Source organism: Mustela putorius, unplaced genomic scaffold (genome assembly GCF_011764305.1).
Source record: "Mustela putorius furo isolate JIRA1106 unplaced genomic scaffold, ASM1176430v1.1 tig00000592_pilon_pilon_pilon, whole genome shotgun sequence".
NCBI lineage: Eukaryota > Metazoa > Chordata > Mammalia > Carnivora > Mustelidae > Mustela > Mustela putorius.
In genome coordinates, this window is record NW_025421426.1 from 9360651 (window position 1) to 9380668 (window position 20018).

At 51.3% G+C, this 20018-nt stretch overlaps 2 protein-coding genes across 4 annotated transcripts in view; one reads left to right on the forward strand and one right to left on the reverse strand.

Moving 5' to 3' along the window:
* The window catches only part of SYS1 (SYS1 golgi trafficking protein), a 37055-nt gene extending 20660 nt beyond the window's left edge, over nucleotides 1-16395 (reverse strand). The window contains exons 1-3 of one of the 3 annotated variants that reach the window (XM_004746347.3): nucleotides 16234-16395; nucleotides 14554-14621; nucleotides 12097-13350 (exon numbers count right to left, since the gene is read on the reverse strand). In XM_004746347.3, coding sequence (XP_004746404.2) covers nucleotides 13110-13350; nucleotides 14554-14621; nucleotides 16234-16395 — 471 coding nt within the window. In that variant the 3' untranslated portion in view covers nucleotides 12097-13109. The other 2 variants (XM_045082159.1, XM_013053258.2) reach the window with 2 other exon arrangements.
* Nucleotides 3041-9071, forward strand: TP53TG5 (TP53 target 5). Its single transcript, XM_045082158.1, has 6 exons — nucleotides 3041-3291; nucleotides 3559-3633; nucleotides 3793-3923; nucleotides 5424-5940; nucleotides 6635-8082; nucleotides 8776-9071. Exons 1-4 carry the CDS (start codon nucleotides 3244-3246, stop codon nucleotides 5917-5919), a joined length of 750 nt encoding a protein of 249 aa, XP_044938093.1. The 5' UTR covers nucleotides 3041-3243; the 3' UTR covers nucleotides 5920-5940; nucleotides 6635-8082; nucleotides 8776-9071.
* Nucleotides 16396-20018: the final 3623 nt, after the last annotated feature.

The window sequence follows — 20018 nt, forward strand, 5'->3', positions numbered from 1 at the left end:
CCAGAGGGTCTCTGCAGCCTCAGGACAAACTCCAAGTCCCTTGGTGGGAAAGCCCCAGCCAGCCAAGGTACTCTGGGCCCCTTCTTTCTACTCTAGCAACATATAAACTGTTCATAATCCTTTTCCACACCTATGTTTTCAAAATTCCCTCTTTAGAGAAAGTGCAGTCTAGCTCACATCCCTTTGCCCGGCCAACTTCCACTCCTTCATTCCTCGTTACCGGGTCTACAAAGACTTGTCAGCCTCCGTGGGCTGGTCTTCTGGAGTTCACCAGCCCCTGGGATTACCTTTGTCATTGGTAATGCTGTTTACTTCACTTTTTCAAAAAATCCTTATTGTGACCTACCAGGCTCTGGGGGTTTATCAATGAATAGAACAGACAAAACTGTCACTGGAAAGCCCATATTCTAGCAGTACCTCCCTCCGGGCCCATGAACTTCCTGAGAGGAAGCCTGCTCTGCCTGCAATGTTGCTCTCCCGAGTGTGTAGCACACAGTGGGACCCCAGGCCCTTGACGCCTGGGCGCTGAGTGGCCGTTGTAGAGGGCCCCGAGGCAGCCCACCAGAGTCCACGTGGTAAGGGCTGAACTCGTGCTGGCAAGAAGAGGAGCCAGGAGTAGTGGGTTGGACAGAAGGGAGAAGGGGAGAGGGAGTGTCCCCCACTCTTGAGTCACCTCCAGGCTTCTCCCTTGGGTCACAGAACGTTACCCTCCCCTGTTCACCCTAATAATAAAGGACACTGACAAGGACAAAGATGTTCTGTAGCCTAGGCTTGATCTGTCACCCCTAAAAGGCAGGGCTAAGCGGCCCCTATGCCTACACACGCCCCTGCCCTAGAGGCGGTATGGTGGAGAGTAGTTCTCACTTGGCTGGGCGTCGGACTGGCTGAACGACTTGGGGCTGGGAAGCTGTTTTCCACAGGCTCTTCTGGTTACCCATGTGGCCGGCTAGGCAGGTCCTTCAGAGCAGCCCTCCTCTGCGCCAGCCCTTCACCGCGCCGCCGCCCCACCCTCATGTCCTGCTGCTTCCAGTCTGCCTTCAGGTCCCTGCTCAAATCTCATCTGGTTGGCGAATGCGGCCCATTCCACCCTTTTTAAAACTAGCAAACGTTTTACTTTGCTCTCCCTCGGCCTTCTGTCCTGTTTACGTTTCTCCCCACACTTATTTCCCTCTGCCATGACAGTGGTGTGCTGGAACTGACTCATAAGGGCTTGTAAAAGCCTATTATGCTTCCACGAACTCCACTGACCAGTCATTAAGCCTAGCGATCATTAAGAATTAAATTATGCAAACTTAATTTAATTAATGATGTTAAAAACAAAGGTGAAAAACGCTCAAACTCATCACTTTCCAATTGCTTGCTACCTTTTGCTACTGTCTGGGTTCTTGAGAATCTTCCCATCCGTGGGGCGACAGTGGGCGGGCGGTAGGCTACTGCGCGTTTCCATTCAACTGTGTTTTCGGTGACATCACGCTGGTAGCCGGAAATCAGCCCTGGTAGGCGTTTTTAACCCCAGAGAAACAGGTACTTGTTATAAATCAGGTTTTATTATTTTATTGATTGTCTACACCAGGGGTTGATCATGGGCCAAATTCACTCCAACTCTTCTTGTAAATAAAGTTTTATTGCAACACAGCCATGCCTACTCATTTGCTAGCATCCGTGGCGGCTTTCACACTCCAGTAGCAGAGGGGAGCAGCTGTAATGATATGGTCTGCGAAGCCTGACATACTTATGATCTTGCCCTTTACAGAAGAAATTTGCTGACCCCTGGTCTAGCCTTAAGAAACAACGGAGAAAACGTTAATAATGCAATTAACTGTAAACACGTATGTCCCGTCTGTAGCTAGTCCACTATAAACAGTGCACCGTGAAAAAAAATCTGAGAAAATATACTTTTGGTATTTGAAAACTCTGATCCAATATAGCAGATAAGTCAATATGTCACTGATGAATGAGTGAAATTCGACCATTTTTATTCTTTCACTTTTGTACCTTCTTCCTGTTCAGTGTAAGTGCAAATGTCAGCATTTATGTTGGAGCTCCACTTGTTCGTGCTCTGCAGCCATAGGTGGGTTATGGATGGGAGTTGGGCAAAATCCAAGAAAAGTATACTTTAAGAATGAACTGGGGGCACCTGGGTGGCTCAGTGGGTTAAAGCCTCTGCTTTCGGCTCAGGTCATGATCTCAGGGTCCTGGGATCGAGCCCCGCATCGGGCTCCCTGCTCAGCGGGGAGCCTGCTTCCCCCTCTCTCTCTGCCTGCCGTTCTGCCTACTTGTGATCTCTCTTTCTGTCAAATAAATAAAAAAAAATTTAAAAAAAAAAAAAAAAGAAAAAGGATGAACTGGAGCACCTGGGTGGCTCAGTGGGTTAAAGCCTCTGCCCTCGGCTCAGGTCATGATCTCAAGGTCCTGGGATCGAGCCCCACATCGGGCTCTCAGCTCGACGGAGAGCCTTCGTTCCCTCTCTCTCTGCCTTCTGCTCTGCCTACTTGTGATCTCTCTCTGTCAAATAAATAAATAAAATCTTAAAAAAAAAAAAAAGAATGAACTGGTTCTTTGGAATTTACAACAAAGAGTGTTGTAGAATTTTATTATTTTAGATTTCTATCAGTAAAATTCATAATAAACACACACACACACACACATATATTTTGTTTCAGAGAGCCGAATGTAAAAGTCACAAGCACACCCACTATTTCGTTTTCCCCCACTAGAATGTATGTTCCTTGAAGGTAAGAACTGTCTTTTATTTCAGTGCTTAGAATAACAAATGTAGCAGGTGCACGGTCAACATATGACACGAATGAACAGATGGGCATAGTTGGGAATGCCTGGTTTCATGTGTTGACGGCCAGACCTTAAATTTCCAGCTCCTTGTGTGGCCTTGAGTAAATTACTTAAACTCTTTGAACCTTGGCTTCTTTATTTAAAAAGAGAAGTTAATTCTCCTACCTCACAGGGAGGTGTTGACAGTGTGTGCCTCTGTCTGGTACCTACTAGGTTTTTCCACAGATGGGAGTTTCCTCCTCACCCTCCACCCCTGCCACCCACGTACTCCTTGGAGACCCAGCCCTGCTGCTGTCACAAATTTCAGTGATGTCACAGCTCCCCGAGCTGGAGGCTCCAGCAGAGCCACCCTGATGGCCAGCCTGAGTGCTGGCCCAACTGAGAGGGGCAGGGAGCAGGTGGTGCCTGGTACCAGTCTTGCTCCATCTGTTTTTGAGGTCTCACAGCCCCAGTATGAGTCCATCAGCAAAGAAGAGGCCCAAGAATAGAATGGTTTCCAAGGTTGGACTTAGTGGACACAGAGGGGGCTGGACCACACACAGAGCAGGGGCTATCCAGCCTGGGGTGGGGGAGAGGAAGGAAGAGCTGAAGGGTGAAGGCAGGTCAGGAGAGTTAGAATGGCCTCCCCATTTCCGCCCCCAAACCAAGGTGACAAAACTCCCAAAGGTTGGTCAATCCATGCTCAGCCAAATGGAGAAGCACAGTAGAGGCCTTCGGGGCGGGGGGCGGATTTCTCCTACGTTCATGCACTCTCCCTTGGTCTCTCAGATACAAGATGAAGAACCACAGGACAAGATACCACAAACTGTCAGCAAAGTAATCGGCCGGAACCGACTTAAGATGGTGAGGTGCCCCATTTTGGTCTGGGATTGCCAGGCTTGTAGTGACCCGGGAGTCACCAGGCCCAGCACGGAACTGAGTTGAGCCAAAGTCTAGTGGGGTGTGGGAGGCCACCTCAAGAAAGCTGAAGCTTCTGTTTTCCTGGTTTCTCAACCCCGGCAGGTATTAAAAAACTTGTCGCTCTTGAAGCTGCTCAAGAGCTCGAACCCCCGGATCCAAGAACTGCATAACCTGGCCAAAAGGTGTTGGAATTCACTGCTCAGAGTTCCAAAGATCCTTGGGATCTCCACTGGGTGAGCTCGGCACACCCCTGGCCCCCAACATGGACCCAATGGCTATCTTCACTGGGAACAGGCACTGTCTATGCTGACAAATTTAGAAAACCTGACTTTCACCAGGGATCTATGATAAAGGCATCTATCAGCCCCAGCTCACTGATGGGGAGCTGAGACTCAATAGAGGCAGTGACTTGTCCCAGCTAACTAAACCGGTAAGTGGCAGAGCTAGGATTTGAAGCCACTCCCGTGTAGTATCAGAGCTGTGATCCTAACCATCGTCACAATCATCCAGTTATGGGACTAACCACTAACTGGGTACCACCCAAGCAAGAGGGGCCACTCCTCCTCCTCCTCCCCACCCTCAAATGTACACAACCCAGAGATTCACCTGCAGACCAGCCATCTTGCTAAGACTCCGCTTCCTCATAAAACATGTCAGAATATTAAGAAAGTTGATATTTATTTAGGTATCTGCTAAGTACTTCACAAGCATTTCCTGTCTAGTTAATTCTTCATAGCAGTCCTATTAGGTGAACAGAGATATCCCAGTCTGACATGAGGAAACAAACTAAAGCTTGGAGAGGTGAAATTTCTTGCCCCAGATCAGACAGGCGGTAAGAGGCACAGGCAAATTTGAACCCCGGGCTGTCGGTCTTGAAAGCCTGAGCTCACCAAGCCATTTTTCCCCTTCACTGCCTGCTACTTTGTGGGGCTGGTGTGAGGGTCCCAGGCCAGATGCACTGCAGACATTCAGTGGTAGCAATTATCATCGGTACTGCCATAATGTTGAGCCTGAGTCTTCACACACTCAGCTAGGACAACGCTGCCACTTTACAGAAGACTTAGTCTATTACACACACCCTTGGGGCAAGTCTCCTAGCACTGGAAGGTGCTCCTTCTCAGAGCTCAGAGCTCTGAGCTCCTCTCAGAGCTCCTTTCTCTGAGCTGGCTCAGAGCTCCTCTCTCTGAGCTGGCCTCCTAGACACAGGCAGTCAGTTAACACTGGGCTGGATGGATCAGGCCTCTCTCGTCCCATAGTTTTCCAAACTATTTAAAGCAGCAGACCCTCTCTTGGAGTATCTTTCCTCAGGCCTCAATTGTGTTGGGCAGAAAAGGATTCTACCCTCCCCCTGCTCTTCCCCAGAGGGCATTTGAGAGGTCTCTTCAGAAACGCAAGGTTTCTTGGAGCACAATTTGAAAACACTGGACTAGTTCACCCCATCAACTGCAATCCAGAGAGGCAGAACCCTGGCCAGCAGCCCACACAGATGACATCTAGTCCTGGGTGTCCTAACCAGGGGTCACTGTCTCTCATCTCCCCAACCTCTTCTGGTCTTTCGCCAGGCCTTAGCACCTCCCCTCCCTCCAGGTACAAGGCCTCTGGTGGTGATGTTTCCTTTCTGGCCCTCTCTAGCTTTCTCCCCTGAGCTAGTCGCATAGCAACAGTCTCAGGGCGCGGCTGGAAAACCAGGGCCTTCACCCTGCTCTGCTGACTGCCTTTCTTCCCTGTGCCAGGAGCAGCAATGTCTGCGATAGAGTGGAACAAGGTAACGAAGAGCTCCAAGATGCTGGGTGCCCCAAGAACATCCTGGAATCCAAGAAATTAGAGTCCACAGGGGAGCCCAAGGTGGGGCTGGGGGAGAACAACAAGGCCCAGCAGTCACCCAAAGCAGCGTGCCAGAGCAAGGCGCAGGTGGAGCCCGAGCTCCCCAGGACATCAAAGGACCATGGCCTGACCACTTGCCCTGGAGCTCAGGGGAGGCAATCACCCACTGGGGACCCCCGCATCATCTTCCTGAAGACCTACCAGCATAGAACTCCCGCGGGGGACAAGCAGCAGCTGGAAGCAGCTGACCAGTGGATCTGGTTTGAGGGGTTGCCCACGCGAATCCACCTCCCAGGGCCCCGGGTGATGTGCAGACCATCTGCCTTGCGCTGGGTCAAGCGCTGCTGTACCCGCTTCTGCTCTGCATCACTTGAGCTACCCATGTGCCATCTATACAAAGTGTGACAACACCACGGCCCGGCCAGGGTGAGACACGGGCCCCGAGCCAGACGTGGAGCTGGGCCCCAGAGTCAGAGGCCCAGGATCCAGACTTTTGGGAGCTATGGCTATCTAGCAGTGCTAAGGGGACTCCCCTCCATGCCCTGAGAAGGGGAAACCATGGATGGAGGCAGGGTGGTCGCTAGGCTGGACCCCTCAAGACCCAAATAGAGGTTCTGGGGAGGGACACTGGAAGTGGGGGTTCTGAGGTGGGGTGTCTCCCTGCCTGGAGGCCTCAGGAGGGTCCATAATTGCTAAGGCTCAGAATCTCAGTCATGAATCTGAGTAAAGGAATTCAGGATTTCCAAATTCAGGGGAAGGCAGTCAAGTAGAGCTCTGCCATATCTCATCCCCTCTTAGACCAAATCACCACCCCACATTTGTTTCATTTATTTATGTTTCAAAGATTTACTCTGAACAAAAAGTTCCTTGGGGGTGGGGGAAATAGAAGAAAGAAAGAAAACAAAATACTCCACCCTTCCATGAGAGAACCGAGGTCCCAAGAGAGGAAGGGATGGAGGGCTTGGGGGTCCTGCTGAAAGGGAGGTTTCCCCTTCACAAAACCCAGATAGATCTCCAACACGCTGGACTAGAGCAGGTCCTGGTCCCTGAGCCCTCTCCCCGGACGGCAGCGCCCCCTGGCGGCCTTCTTTGCTCCTAACACCGAGGTCTCTGCTCACAGGTGGCGCGACCTGGGCCGGGAGCCAGACGTGCGAGGCATGGGCGGGCAAATTCACGAGTCTACGAATAAAATCTCCCTTTGGGAACTGATGAATACTACCGCTGCCTCTGCCTGTTGGGGACAGGAAAGGATGGAGGAAAGAGGCCCTCGACCGAGGTGGGGAGGAAAAATGTGCATCACGATTTTAGGTTTCTTCCACCCCATTCCCAGGCCCCCTCAGGTCAGCCTAGAACGTGGCACACAGAAGCGAGCAAGCTGCACCCCTCCCCACCCCTGCAAGCTGGCCGGCCCGCGAGTGCACTCTATGCGGTCACAGAAGGGACTTTCTGGGTCGTTTGTCAGGTACTTTCTGGATGCCAGATGCTTCACAATGGCCCCGCAAGCCAACGAGATGACAGCCCGTGGCGCCGCGGAGGCGGAAGGGGACTTGGCCCACACGACGAGGAACTGACGGGGCCAGAGCTCCAATCTCGAACTGCGGGCTGTTCCCCATTCCATTTTCCGAAGGAAGGAAAACGGCACAAGAGCGCGCACCCATCCAGCCTGTCATTCACGCGCATTGTACCCCGGTCACTGCGGCGTCGGGGGTCAACACATGCGTGTCAGATAGGCCTCGAAATGTCAGGCCTAGTGTCAGGGCTTGGGCTCTACAGCTCCCGTGGGACACGACACGCCCTCCCCCCAACCCCAAGGCCCCGTAGACCCCATCCAGTCAGGGTCGCCCTCAGTCGGCAGGAGACATAGCCCTGAACGTGCAGTTGGGAAGAGGGAAAGCCCAGGGTACCCGGGCTATCTGGGGATCTTCCCCTGAAGGCAGGTGCGCGGAGTGGCACCCTGAAGAAAGCGGCACAGCGACCAAGGGGCACGGAGCCCTCCTGCGAAGACCCCAGGCGGTGGAGCAGATGCCTGGCGCGGGAGGGAGGAAGATGGCAGGGGTCTCTCCAAACCTGCCCGCTTGCACCCTCTTCCTCCCCGGAGCTCTCGGCTCTGAGACTGCTCCTCCCGGGGCTGGCGGGGCCACAAACGCACCGCGTTAGCCCTGGGCAGCGCGGCCAGCCTGAGCCTGCCTGCGCAGGGCCGCTCGCTGCCGCCCTGCCCCGCTGGGCTCCTGCGAGCCTCCGCGCGCCTCCCCCCGCGCAGCCGCCTCCCTGCAACCTCCACTCGGATCCGAGCTGTCTTCCCGCTCGGCTCGCACCCCGGCCCACTCCTGGGTAGTCGCGGGTTCGGTTTCCTTGCTGGCCATCATCAATCCCACCAGTCTTCGAAAATCGCCCCCCTCGCCCTTCCACCCCCAGCACCCACCATTCCATCAACCTCCGCGCGAACGTCAGTCTGCGCGCAATCAGGGCAGCGCGCGCCAACCAAAACACACCGGGCTCGCGACCCCCTGCACTAGTCTTCCTGGGAGCCTGCCCCGGGAGCCCCAAGCGAGGACCTGAAAGGCGTGGGTAAGATTGGCAGCTTCCACTTTGCCGCAGAGGGAGCCAGGGTTGGGCCCAAGGACAGCAGTTGGATGGGCCGTGCCTGTGTGCTGAGGCTGGTGAGGCTGGGATCCCGGGTACCGCTGGGAAGGACAAGGATGCAGGCTGCGGTGTGAATGGCTCCCAGCACTGCACCTGAGCTGGCGCTTGAGCCTCAACCTGTCTCGCACAGTCCCACAGCTCCACAGCTGAGGTCCTCCCGTTACCACCTTCCCTGTGCTTGACTATTTCAAAGTGAGGCTCCTCTTCTGGGCTCAGTTAGATCCTGCTTTGGGCAGGAGTTAGCAACAGATCTCAGCCTTCAGAGGACACCACCCCCAGAAGGCTCCCTAACAGTCAACGGGGGGCAGGGGGGGGGATTGAAGTATTTGATTCAGAGTGACTTTTAAAAGAAGTCTGAGCTCTCTGAACCTACTTCATCAGTTTATAAAATAGGGATACTAATATCCATTCCACAGGGCTTCGAGCAAATCAGGCTTGATGTACATTAAGCCAGTTTGTGCGACGTTAAACAAATGTCTGTCCTCTTTCTCCTGCCTTCTCCGGGCGCTGTGCCCCGATAAAGCCCCTTGTTTCTCACTCACGAGCACCAGCCTAACTGCTCACCTTTATGGGAATTAGCTGCTTGTTAAAAAACCAGTCTTATGTTCACATTCACAGCCTTTTGTTATAATGACATCTGGATTCCAGAGACTGCCCCTCTCCTATTCCGGAGAATAGAGAAGACATGAAACATGATTGGAACGTGCAAGGATGAGGCTGTTGAGGCAGACTGGCCTGGCTTCTCATCGGCTGTGTGATGTAATGGCAAGTTGTTTACTCCTAGTCTTCAGTTTCTTTGTGGGCAAAATGGGAACATAACGGTGTCTATCCCACTGGATTAAGTGAGAATACACAGAACTCACTCTGCAGTGGATGGCACTTAGGAGCGCACGCAGTACTTGGTAGCTGCATCCCGATCAAGGGCAAACCTGTCCCCCATCTAACAGCTGAGAACACTGAGGCTGGGGAGAAAGGTGTCTCTGTAAAAGGAGGAGAAATGGGGCAGGGGTCCAGTAACTAGAACTGCCAAGATTTCTGGATCACTTCCTACCTGCCATGCACCGTGCTAAGTACTTTACTCGAAGTATCTCACTGAATCTTCACAACACAGGAACTGCTAGCTTCTCCCCATTTTACAAACAAGGAAACCAAGGTTTCCTTGTCAAGCAGCTTATCTAAATCCTCACAGCTAGTAATGGGACCCAGGATTTAACCCTGCACTCCCTTGTAGCTCTCTCAAGTCCTATGGGCCCTGCAACTCATTTTTTTTTTTTTTTAAGTAGGCACCACACCCAGGATGGAGCCCAAACAGGGCTTGAACTCATGACCCTGAGATCGAGACCTGAGCAGAGATCAAGAGTTGGACACTTAACCGACCAAGTCACCCAAGTTCCCCATGCCCCCTACAATTCTTTGTTGGCCATAGAGTAGCAGGACAGGGGTCCAAACTCTCAGCAACCCCTACCCATTCCTGTCTCAATGTTGTTTTCACCACCACTTGCTACTTTCCTACAAAAAATCCTCAAGCAAGGCTTTAATTCCCTCTACACAGAGGGCCTCTCTTGTGCCCTCAATCTGCCCATACTGCACCTGCCCCTGAAGCTCTGTGCTCCTTGGGCTACAGATACAGGGAGGAGATCCATGTCTGTGCACGACTGCCCCCTGGGCCCGCTAGAGGAAGCTACTCTGATCTGGGAGGTCACTGAGCAGCCAAAGTGCTTCCAGGGGAGCATGGTTGAACTGTGCACCCGACAGGATTCATGTGGGCCTTCCCACCCCACCCCCTGGCATCGGTTGGCTGCCACCCCAGCCCCCATTTGGCTCTGATCCAGACAGAACTGCCCAGAACTGGAAGCTAGGGGCACCCTCTGAGCTAGACATCCCTTTCTCCTTTCCCATCTTGCCTCTGGGTCATAAACTATTCTGAGCACCAGCTACGCACTAGTGTCCCCCTCCTCCAAGTGGAAGCTGAGGTAGTAGGGGGCTAGGGGGTGGGGAATGAAAAGAGGTCCACGCTTCAGATCCCCTAGAAAGTCAAGAGATCCACCAACTCGGTGGCGGGGTAGAGCTAACTTTCCTTTATCCTTTGGAAATAAAACCATTTCCTATATTCACTTGGGACACTGTGGGGCTTGTGGTTCACTTGGGACTCTGTGGCCATATTTAATATAGTCTATCAGTTCTTCTTGGAAAACTCAAGTGTTTACAAAGCACTACATATCCTTCGTATTTAAAAAAAATAAATACAGTGGAAGGCAGAGGTGAGAGGTGAAAGACTAAAACTGAAGAACTTGCACATCCTTTAATGTTTTCAGAATGAGTTGGTTAGAACCAGAGCCCAAATCCTGGGTCTGACAGTTCCTAACACATAACCTGGGGCAAACGCCTTCGTGTCCACATCTGGAAGATACAGATGGTATTTCCTACTTCTGAGGGTTGTTGTGAAGATTAAGAAAACAGCATGTAACGCACTTAGCCCACTGCTGCACATCGATTAAGCCCAGCTATTTATTACTAAAATGACTAACGGGGCACTTGGGTGGTGCTGCCCGTTGGGCATCAGACTCTTGCTGTCAGCTTCGGTTGTGATCTCAGGGTCATGAGATCAAGCCCCACATTGGGTTCCCTGCTCAGCAGAGTCTGCTTGGAATTCTCTCTCCCTAAAATAAATAAATACTTTAATAATATATATATATAAAACAATGAAATAAATAAAATGACAAACATGTCCCTGCCACTGTCCAGTTCTCTCTGGAACTTGCCTCTAGACACTGCTTTTATTGTTATTTTAGAAAATCACAACAATTTCGGGGCAGCTGGGTGGCTCAGTCAGTTAAATGTCTGGCTTCAGTTCAGGTCATGATCCTGGGGTTCTGGGATTGAGCGTCACATTGGGTTTCCTGCTCAGTGAGGAATCTGCTGCTCCCTCTGCCTCTCCACCTGGCTTGTGCTCTCTCCCTCTCTCAAATAGATAAAATTAAAAAAAAAAATTCACTAAGGTCACACATTTTTCACTCCTGTCACCCGGCTCTGTTATTGTATTGTTGGAGGAAAAAAGTTGGCTCCCTTGACTTCTGGCAGTTTCTAAAAACCAAATTACCACTCAAGGGGCAAAGTTTGTCTTTACAGAAGATAGGCAGAACAGGCTCAGGTCTCTGAAGGAAACTCCCAAAGATGTGTGCCAACCCAGCTGGAGCAACCAGCCCCCGGCTGACCAAGGGAGACAACAGCCACATGACTTGTGCTCTGGTGACCTTCCCCAAAAAACATTAGCCACATGCCTTTATGGTTTGTGGTGTCTGGGGGAAATCCACCATCCCAGGGGAAGTCACCTCAGTTGGCTTTATCTGCTAGACTGTGCAGCCAGGATTCAAGCCCCATTAACAAGCTGCTTCCTTCCAGCTCGGCCAGAGCACTGAGCTACTATAGTGCCGCATCCTAGCACCCTCCCTGTCTCCCACAAACATGTTCACTCTTAAACCTTCATCATGTCAGCCTCACCTCCCTACTCTGCAGTGCTGGGAGCCAGGAAGCTAGAAAGGCTTCGTGGGCAGAGAGCAAAACTCATCTGTGAAGCCTTAACACTGCAAAGCTGAAAGCTGACCACACTCTTGGCAGACTCCAGAGGCCCGAAGAGGAACACTGATGGTTTCAGTACAGAAGTGGGTCTAGACCAAGTGTGTTCCACCGGACACATTGAGAAATCACTGGCTAGGAAAAGGAAACTCAGTCATGGCAGTTCACCCAAGGCAGAGCAGAGGTGGCCGCAGATGGCGGGGTAGGACAGGAATTCCCCGCACTTCGTATTTTAACCAAATGGAAGAACAATCTGGGGTCTAGAAGAGGAGGAGGTGGCCTAATCATTCTTTATAGCTACCCTGTCTGGCTGTGCAGGTCTCTCACCGGCCCAGCCACAGAAGTACAAAGTAAGCACAGGCAGAACCGTGGAAAATACTGTATTTATGTACACAGGAGGGACAGCTGCAAGCCCCTCACAGAAGACATGCCTCCCCAAACAGAAATCTTAGCAGCAAACTCCTATTTGCCTCAGCACTATCAGCACAACCCAAGTTGGAAGGCTGGCCTTCCCGTCTCTGGGCACCCATCACACCCTTCCCACTGCAGAATTCCCAGGAAGGCAGGAAAAAGGAACTATTGCCAGAAGTGAGGTCCAGTGGGAGCTGGGGTGCCTAGTCATTCCTAGAGAAGAGGCAGTGACTCTGTCATGAAGGGTGGACCAGGAGCGATGCTGGGACTCTTCTCTGGGTCCTGTGGCCTGCTCTGTCGAAAGCTGGCAGCAGATGGGGACCCGGTAGAGAGAACTGGAAGAAAATTAGTCATGGGTTCATGGGTGTGTGCACACATGCGTATAGCAGGACACAGGCTGTGCATTTTCCTTGTGCTTGATGCCTCCATCTGCTGTGCTCTCCCCGACCGCAGCCTAATACTTTGTACCTCTGTCTCTTTCTGTGGCTACGGATCCAGAAACCGAATGTTTCTCCAAACAGAATAGCTGGCAGTTCAGCAACATGGCAAAGGTAACAGCTGTCCCAGGAAGGTAAGACAGATGACTAGAAGAGTGGTTTGCTCCAATCAGATATCCTTGATTTGGTTCTTTTTTTAAAATAACAGGCTGGTGACAGGTATGGTGGCTCAAGAATGACATGGTTCCAATTCTGTTATTACCCTGACAGAGGTCCCCTTGCTGACCTCCCAGACAGCCAGGCTTCAGCAGACAGAGGCCATTCCTGCAGCTGTGGTCCTGGCTGCTACCTGCCTTCTTGACGGGGCCTCACTATCTCTCCCACACCAACAGAGACTTCACATTTCCAGGGTTCCCCTCAGACCTGGGCTGGACCTCGTCTGGAGGATCTGAGCAGCCCAAGGTGTTGGGGGAGTTAGGGTGGGAGGGTGGGGCCAAGTGCCCAGTCAGGCGTCCAAAGGACCCAATTCTAGACATTGGATTTAGGGGCTGAGTTGAGGGGGATCTCCTTGAGCTCCGTCCGCATGCACAGGTACTCCCCGATGACAGCCATGAGTGCAATGCACACGGCTTGGACCAGCCACCAGGTCAGCGCCGAGGGGAAACGGGAGCTGTAGAACCAGCAGCCCAGGAGATGAAAGAAATGGACAGTGACAGTGAAATCCAGACACTGCTTCCCTCGCCGGATGAAGTACAGCAAGCCCAGGGCACTGTGGGGAGAGGACAGCAGTGAGTTATCACTGGGTTGTCCTGGCCTTAGATCATTTGGGGAGTAGAGACAATCAAGATAACAGCATAGTGGTCAGAAGCAAGCAAGAGAAGTGTGAAGCAAGGGTTACATTGTTAGATGCCTAGAGAGAGCTGGCAGGTAATGCTGGGAGGGAATCAGGCTGAGTAGAAGAAAAACAAAAGTATAAGCTTGATAAGAAATAGTAACTGTCCCTCAGGGGAATCCTAGGGACTGTGGGGACTGTGGCACCCTGAAGCATACACGGGCCACTGAAAGTGGGGACAACAAGCTACTTGCAGCTGGACAAATCCTCATATTGGAAGGTTGGCCTGGAATCAAATGATCTTCCCATTTTTCAAAAGAAGCCAGAAATCTGGCTTTTATATATAAAACATCCTGACTTTCAACTAAATGGAAAAATATTTTAAACACTATTTGTGGGATGCCAAACAGAACATATCCAGGAGCCAACTTCAGGTCATAGTCAGCCTACCCATTTTCAATCTCCGGTGTAAGGTGAAGAACAGTAATGTGCAAGGTGTTGTTCCAAGTCCTTCCCATGAATGAATTCATTCAACCCTTACAACTATGAGATAGGTAATATCATTTGCCTCATTTTACTGATGAGGAAATTGGGGCCTAGATAGATCAACTGTCCAAAGTCCCTAGACTAGTGGGAAAGCTGAGATTCAAAGACAAGTGCGTCTGCCTTCAGAAGCTGAGATCTTAATCAGTTTGCCAGACTGCCTCTCAAGAGGCAGGCAATGGTCACAAGTGGCCTTAAATGTTACCCAGTCAAAGCTCTCAGGTGTACTGACGAGGAGCCCGAGGCCTAGAGAGGAAGGAAGTAACGTGGCCCATGGCACACGGACCAAGAACAGAACTTGACTTCTCCTGACTACTGGTCCAAACCCTTCCTCACCTCGTTCCACAACAGGGAAGTGATCCGAGATGGAAGTTATCCCACAGGCAGCATGCAGAGTGATGTAAGAGCTTTCCAGCTAAAGCAAAATCATAATGGAAGGAGCCCTATAATGAAGCCAGTCCCAGAGCTGGCCTTTGCCACCCAATTTAGTCCATCACTCCCCAGGAACAAGTGCCAGCCTGTCTCATGTCTGAATTTAGGAAGTTAGTTCCAGTGCTAGGACCCCAAAAGCTGGAAAGCAAAACTGGTGATACTCACCAGGTGAGGGCGTTGAGGATGAAGGACATCATGGAGAGCCGGCCTGGAGGGGTGGAAAAGCCCAGGATCTGAGGGGGAATCACAAATGGAAATATGCTGGAAAAGTGACTTGGCTTGGCGGAGCTCCAGGCTCCAGGACCTCCTAAGGAAAACGCATTCTTCCCACAGCACAGAAGACAACAGGGCCCTGCATCTGCATGGCAGCCTATTTCCAACAAGGTGCTTTCACAGACACCCACTATGGTATCTCGTTTGACCCCAAACAGCAGCCAAGAAGAGACTTACAAAGGAAAAGCAAAAGTTCAGAGATGTTAAGTAATTTGCCCAAAGTGATACAGTAAGTAAACGGCAAGAGTAAGGACTAAGACAGGGTTTGGCAAACCGAGGCCCCACCAGTCAGACACGTAGTTTTGTAAATAAGGTCTTACAGAAACGCTACCACACCTATTTGCTTAGCACTGTCTCTGGCTACTTTTGCACTGCAATGGCGGGGTCCAGTAGTTGTGACCTAAAACCTTTACTATCTTGTCCTTCAAGGTCCACCAACCCCTGCTCTAGGATCCAGGTCATGTGTGTGAGACGGCTCTTCAACAACGCCCAGGATTCCCTAAGGCCCTTCCCAGGAGGACAGAGGCACCTAATAGGCTACTACTGGGCACATAGTGTGTGTGCGACTTCCACCACTCTCGAGACAATACTACTGAATACCAAACATCTGCCCAGCACCGTCAGCTTACAAAGACCTCAGACTTCGATGATCTCCTGTTATCCTCACAACAGCCTCGCAAAGCTATTGTTAACATTACTGTTACCCCTTTTCGGATAATACCTTGCCCAAGCGCCACACAGAGAACAGCAGCAGGAGCAAAGATTGCATTCCCGATCTCCCGGCCCCCGAGAGCTGTGCTCATTTCTATACACCACAGCTGCCTCTCAAATGCAACCATTTCCTAGCCCTCCATTACTTGATAAAGCACTTTCACCTTCCTAGATACCTCCGGGGTCTCTGGGCCTCATTACATTGTGCTGAGAATGATTCCGCCCAGTTTCCAGGAAAGAAACAGGCGCAGAAAGGTGAAGCGACTTGCCCAAATCCCCATGGATAGTATAGTTAGACCCAGATGGGACGCTGAACCTTTCTGAATCCAAAGTACAGGCTCTTTGTATGGCAATCCATGAGCTCTGCCATGCTTTTGCAGACAGGAACACGTTGGTTCAGAGGGGACAGCACTTGCCCCACACCACACAGGTAGTAAGAGGAATTTAAACCGAGGCCCAATTCCAAAGTCCAGGCTGTTTCCATAATACCTCCATGAATGCTCTTTCATCCTCCCTCTCTTCAATCTGGCACCTGAGAATCTGCAGGCGGGGAAGTGAAGTCACTTCCTCAGAGTGTCAGAAAGGAGATGCATCACGTTGCCTGGAATGCAGGACTGTTCCTTAGGATATCCAGGCCCTTTCCTCTGTACTAATCATCTGCCTTTGTTCTCAGTGCTTTCATTTTTATGGACGGGGCACCTGAGGCTCAGAAAGAAGAGGTCCCTTTCCCTGGGTCACAGAGCGAGATGGTGGTCCAGCCACGTCTAGATCCCGGGGTGGGGAGAGGAGGGAGCGGTGTCGGACCCACAAAGCACACCCCATGAGGCCGAGACTCAGACCGCGCCGTCCAGGGGACCCTACCTCGGCGTCGAACATCTGGTCCAGCGAGGGGCTGCTGCGCACCAGCCCGTCCACGAGCGCCAGCCACAGGCCCAGCGAGCCGTAATAGACGGTCTGCATGAGGACGATCTGCGACAGGATCAACAACGGGTCCCACACGTAGCTGCGGAACTGGCCCGCCATGCCGGCCCTCGGGGCCCGGCCGCCACCTGGGGCCTGGGTCAGCGCTGCCGCGCCATGGACCCAGGGCCGCCCTGGCACCTGCGAGGACACACGCCGGGCCTCAGCCAGCAGGCCGTCCCCATAGCAACACCGCCCCGCCCGGGAGGAGGGACGGGACTGAAGGGGCGAGCCCATTCCGGGAGGGGGGGTAGGGGCGGAGCGGACAGACCCATTCCCAGAGTGAGGGAAAATCCTGCCCATTCCAGCTGCTCGGCCCGCCCGTCCGCAGGCTCCTTCGGGGCTCACTCACCGGTGACCGACTCGACGGTCGAAGTGTCCGAGCGCGGCCCAGCCTCACCGGCTGGTTCCCCAAACAGCGGTGACAGACAGGACCATGGAGGAGAATCCCTACCGGCCTAGAGAGGCAAAGGTCCAACGACGACGGCGGCAGCAGCGGCGACGGCGTAGGAAGGAAGCGTTTCCGGGGACGGCGGTGGAGGGGGCGGAGCCTATAGTGCGCAGGCGTAGTGGGTGCAATCTTTGGCCCAGCCAACTCCACCGGTGTACGGCCGCCGGGAAGGGAAGTGTGCACATGCGCAAGATGAAGGGTGAAGGCGAACGGAAGTGAGGCACAAGAGCGGTAGAGCTTGCGTGCCCTCTACAGGGGAATCTTGAAGAAAAGAGGGGCGACCAGAAGAGTAGGGAGAGGGTAGGCAAGAGCCAGGTAAAGAAGTTTAGGAATTAATGAGTCTCTAAATATAGGTTCTATTTTCTTTCTCCTAGTAAGAGTCTGGGATAACTTTAAATGAACCTGCTACTGGGTGCCAGGAAGGTTTGGACACGTACGACTGGGACAATCCCTGCCCTCTGACACAACCTGATTATTAGGAGGCAATGTAGTGGGTGCTTTATAACATAGGTATCCATTTATATTTATAGATACATATATATTCAAAATAGAAAAAAGGTCAGGTTCTGAAGTCATACCTGGAAGCACATTCTGACCCTGCCTGCCACAGTAACCGTTTTGTCTCCACCTTCTCCTGAGTCCACAGAGTGTACGCAGTCAGTAAATATTTGCTGAATGAGTCAAAACAGAAAGAGTAACAGCAAATTGATGAATCACTTTATTCCTGTCCCAGCCGACCCAAACCCCCCAACTTCATGGAGCCTAGATCCCCCTTCTCCAGAATGGAAAGAAGGGAAGTAACTGTAACTGATCCCGGGAAAGAATGTGGGTTTTAGAGCCAGCTCTACGAGCTGCGTGACGAGCAAGCCACTTCCTTCTTAAACCCCAGCTTCCCTGATTACGAAATGAGGAGTTAGACAACATTAACGTTTGCCAACATTCAGTCTACCCTCCACTAATTAGTTCCCCATTAAAAAAAAACTTATCAAAGACACATGTAACTGCCAATCAGAACTCTGAATAGCATGTGATAATCATATTTATCACCTTGAGTTGATACTATTCCAGACAAAAGTAAAGAAAAGTGAGACTGTATCAAGAGTAAGTATGTGGTTTTCCTTATCGTTTAGAAATACCGTAAACAGTTCCCTTGAATTCCAGTTTGGAAGTCCTTAAGACCCAAAGATTTGAGGTGCTTTCCAGCTCAACCATTCTTTAAGGCGCCTCAATTTGAATCAACAAAAATATATTCAAATCCCTCTGGTCCACTGATGACCCATTTTCTGAAAAAACATCTTCTGTTTATCAAATACGTATGTGATCTTGTTTAATCCTCACGATCCGAGAAAGTGGGTATTACCCATCTTTTTTAAAGGTGAAGAAACAGAGGCCTAGAAAGGGAGTGTGACTCTACGTAGGTAAGGCAGCTCCTAAGAAACTGAGCAGGGATTTGAACCCAAGACACCATACTCCAAAACCCAAATAACCATCCCCAAAGCAGGGGTTGGGAAGAGTGCGAAATAAGTGGTGGAGTAGGGAGGAGCTCAGGAAAAGTACTTCAGAGGTTTGACTCAGTTCCCGCAAGCAGCTTGGTCTTTCAGGTTCTGGAATGTTTGGCTCCTCGTGAGTCAGGCTCCCCCTCAAATCACAGCTGGGCCCTCTCCACCCATCTCCTCCCACAGATGGAAAGCCCTCCCTAGCCATTCTCCCGCAATGGAAAACGCAGGTAGCCTGAGGCGTTAGGGCACTGAATAGCTGGAGTCTGACATCATTCCTGGAGCCTAGAGCTTGCCTTGGGAAAGCCCCGTGGGCCGGCATGACAGCCTGTTGCAGTTTCCTTTTACCTGTAGGATTTCAGCTCTTGAATTCCGTCTTCCCAAACTTGGGAAATGGAGCACCATTCTCTGTCTTAATCTGGGTTACAACAAGGAAACCAAGAGCTGGGGAAAACCACAGTAACTCCCTTAGCTAAACTCCTTGGCCCATTTTGAGAATCTGACCACAGGAAGCCTAGAGAAGAAGAAGGATCACAAAGCCTGAACTAGGGCCCCAGTAACCTGCCATAAGACCTGGGGCAAGACCCGTCTTAGGATGCCAAAGTATAAAATGATGGAGGAGAACTTCCAAATGCAGTCCCTGGCCTTGTGCCATCTGAATCAGCTGAGGAACATATTATATTGTCCGATTCCCAGGCCTTGTTGCAAACCAAAATCTGAATCGCCAGAAGCAGAACGCAGAAATCTGGATGTATAAAGAGCTCCCCAAGTGATTCAGAGGTAGAGCCAACATTTGGTAATTACAGAACAAGATGATCTGTAATTGACCTCAAACGAAATCCTCTTCTAACAGAAAATTGCTCTGTGACCTTGCCATGTCCACGGCTCTCTTTAGGCCTCAGGGTTTTTTCCCATCTGTAATCTGAGGTCGTTGGACTAGAATAGCTGATCTCCAAGGGCCCTTCCCACGCTGCTGGGTTTGTGGTTCCAAACTTTTGAATGAAATTTTAAACTTCAGGTCCGAGACCCAATGACAAACAGCCACAAGCTGGGACAAACTGTCCTCCGGGTGCAGAGAAGAAGAGTGCCTCTGGTTACTTGGTCACTTACGTCATTTCCACACCGAACTCCCACTGTGGGTTTATAAGGCCAATTCTTGTTGGGATCACGTTCCGCATAAATCCCTTGGGGGATGTCCTCATACAGGTCTGTGGGCTTTGAGCCCCACTTATATTCAAATCCTAGCCCCACTACTATCTTGCTAGGTGACCTTGGGGAAGCTACTTCATTTCTGACTCTCAGTCTCCTTCTCTATTAAAATGATGATAAGAATAGTACCCATGCTTTGGTTTGTCCTGAGGATCAAATATGTGCTCACGCTACTACTATCTGATAGGCAGTCATCATTAGGTAAACATTAGCAATATTAATTATTATTTCTTCCCTTGGAATGCGGGAGTGGTAACATCTGATCTCTCAGATTTATGGGGAAGATCAAAGTGGGTGTCAGATAGCGTGAGCCCAGTGCCTGGTATACAGTAGGAGTTCAGTAAATGCGGTGCCTTCCTTTCTTAATCCCACCCCCGTGCAGGGTTCTCCAACTCCCTCTCTTTTCTCCTTTCCTCCTTCCCTAGGCCACCCACTCCTTCCCTAGGCCACCACGTGATCCCTTTCAGGGAATGCTTGATGAAAACACTTCAGGAGAGATACTCTCAGGGACAGGTTATGCAACTCTGCGC

Excerpts from the sequence above, each read along its gene's own strand:
- TP53TG5 (XM_045082158.1), top strand. The coding sequence starts at position 3,244 with ATGAGTCCATCAGCAAAGAAGAGGCCCAAGAATAGAATGGTTTCCAAG. Across the intron at positions 3,292-3,558 it reads AGAATAGAATGGTTTCCAAG|ATACAAGATGAAGAACCACA; the intron begins GTTGGACTTAGT and ends TTGGTCTCTCAG. Across the intron at positions 3,634-3,792 it reads GCCGGAACCGACTTAAGATG|GTATTAAAAAACTTGTCGCT; the intron begins GTGAGGTGCCCC and ends CAACCCCGGCAG.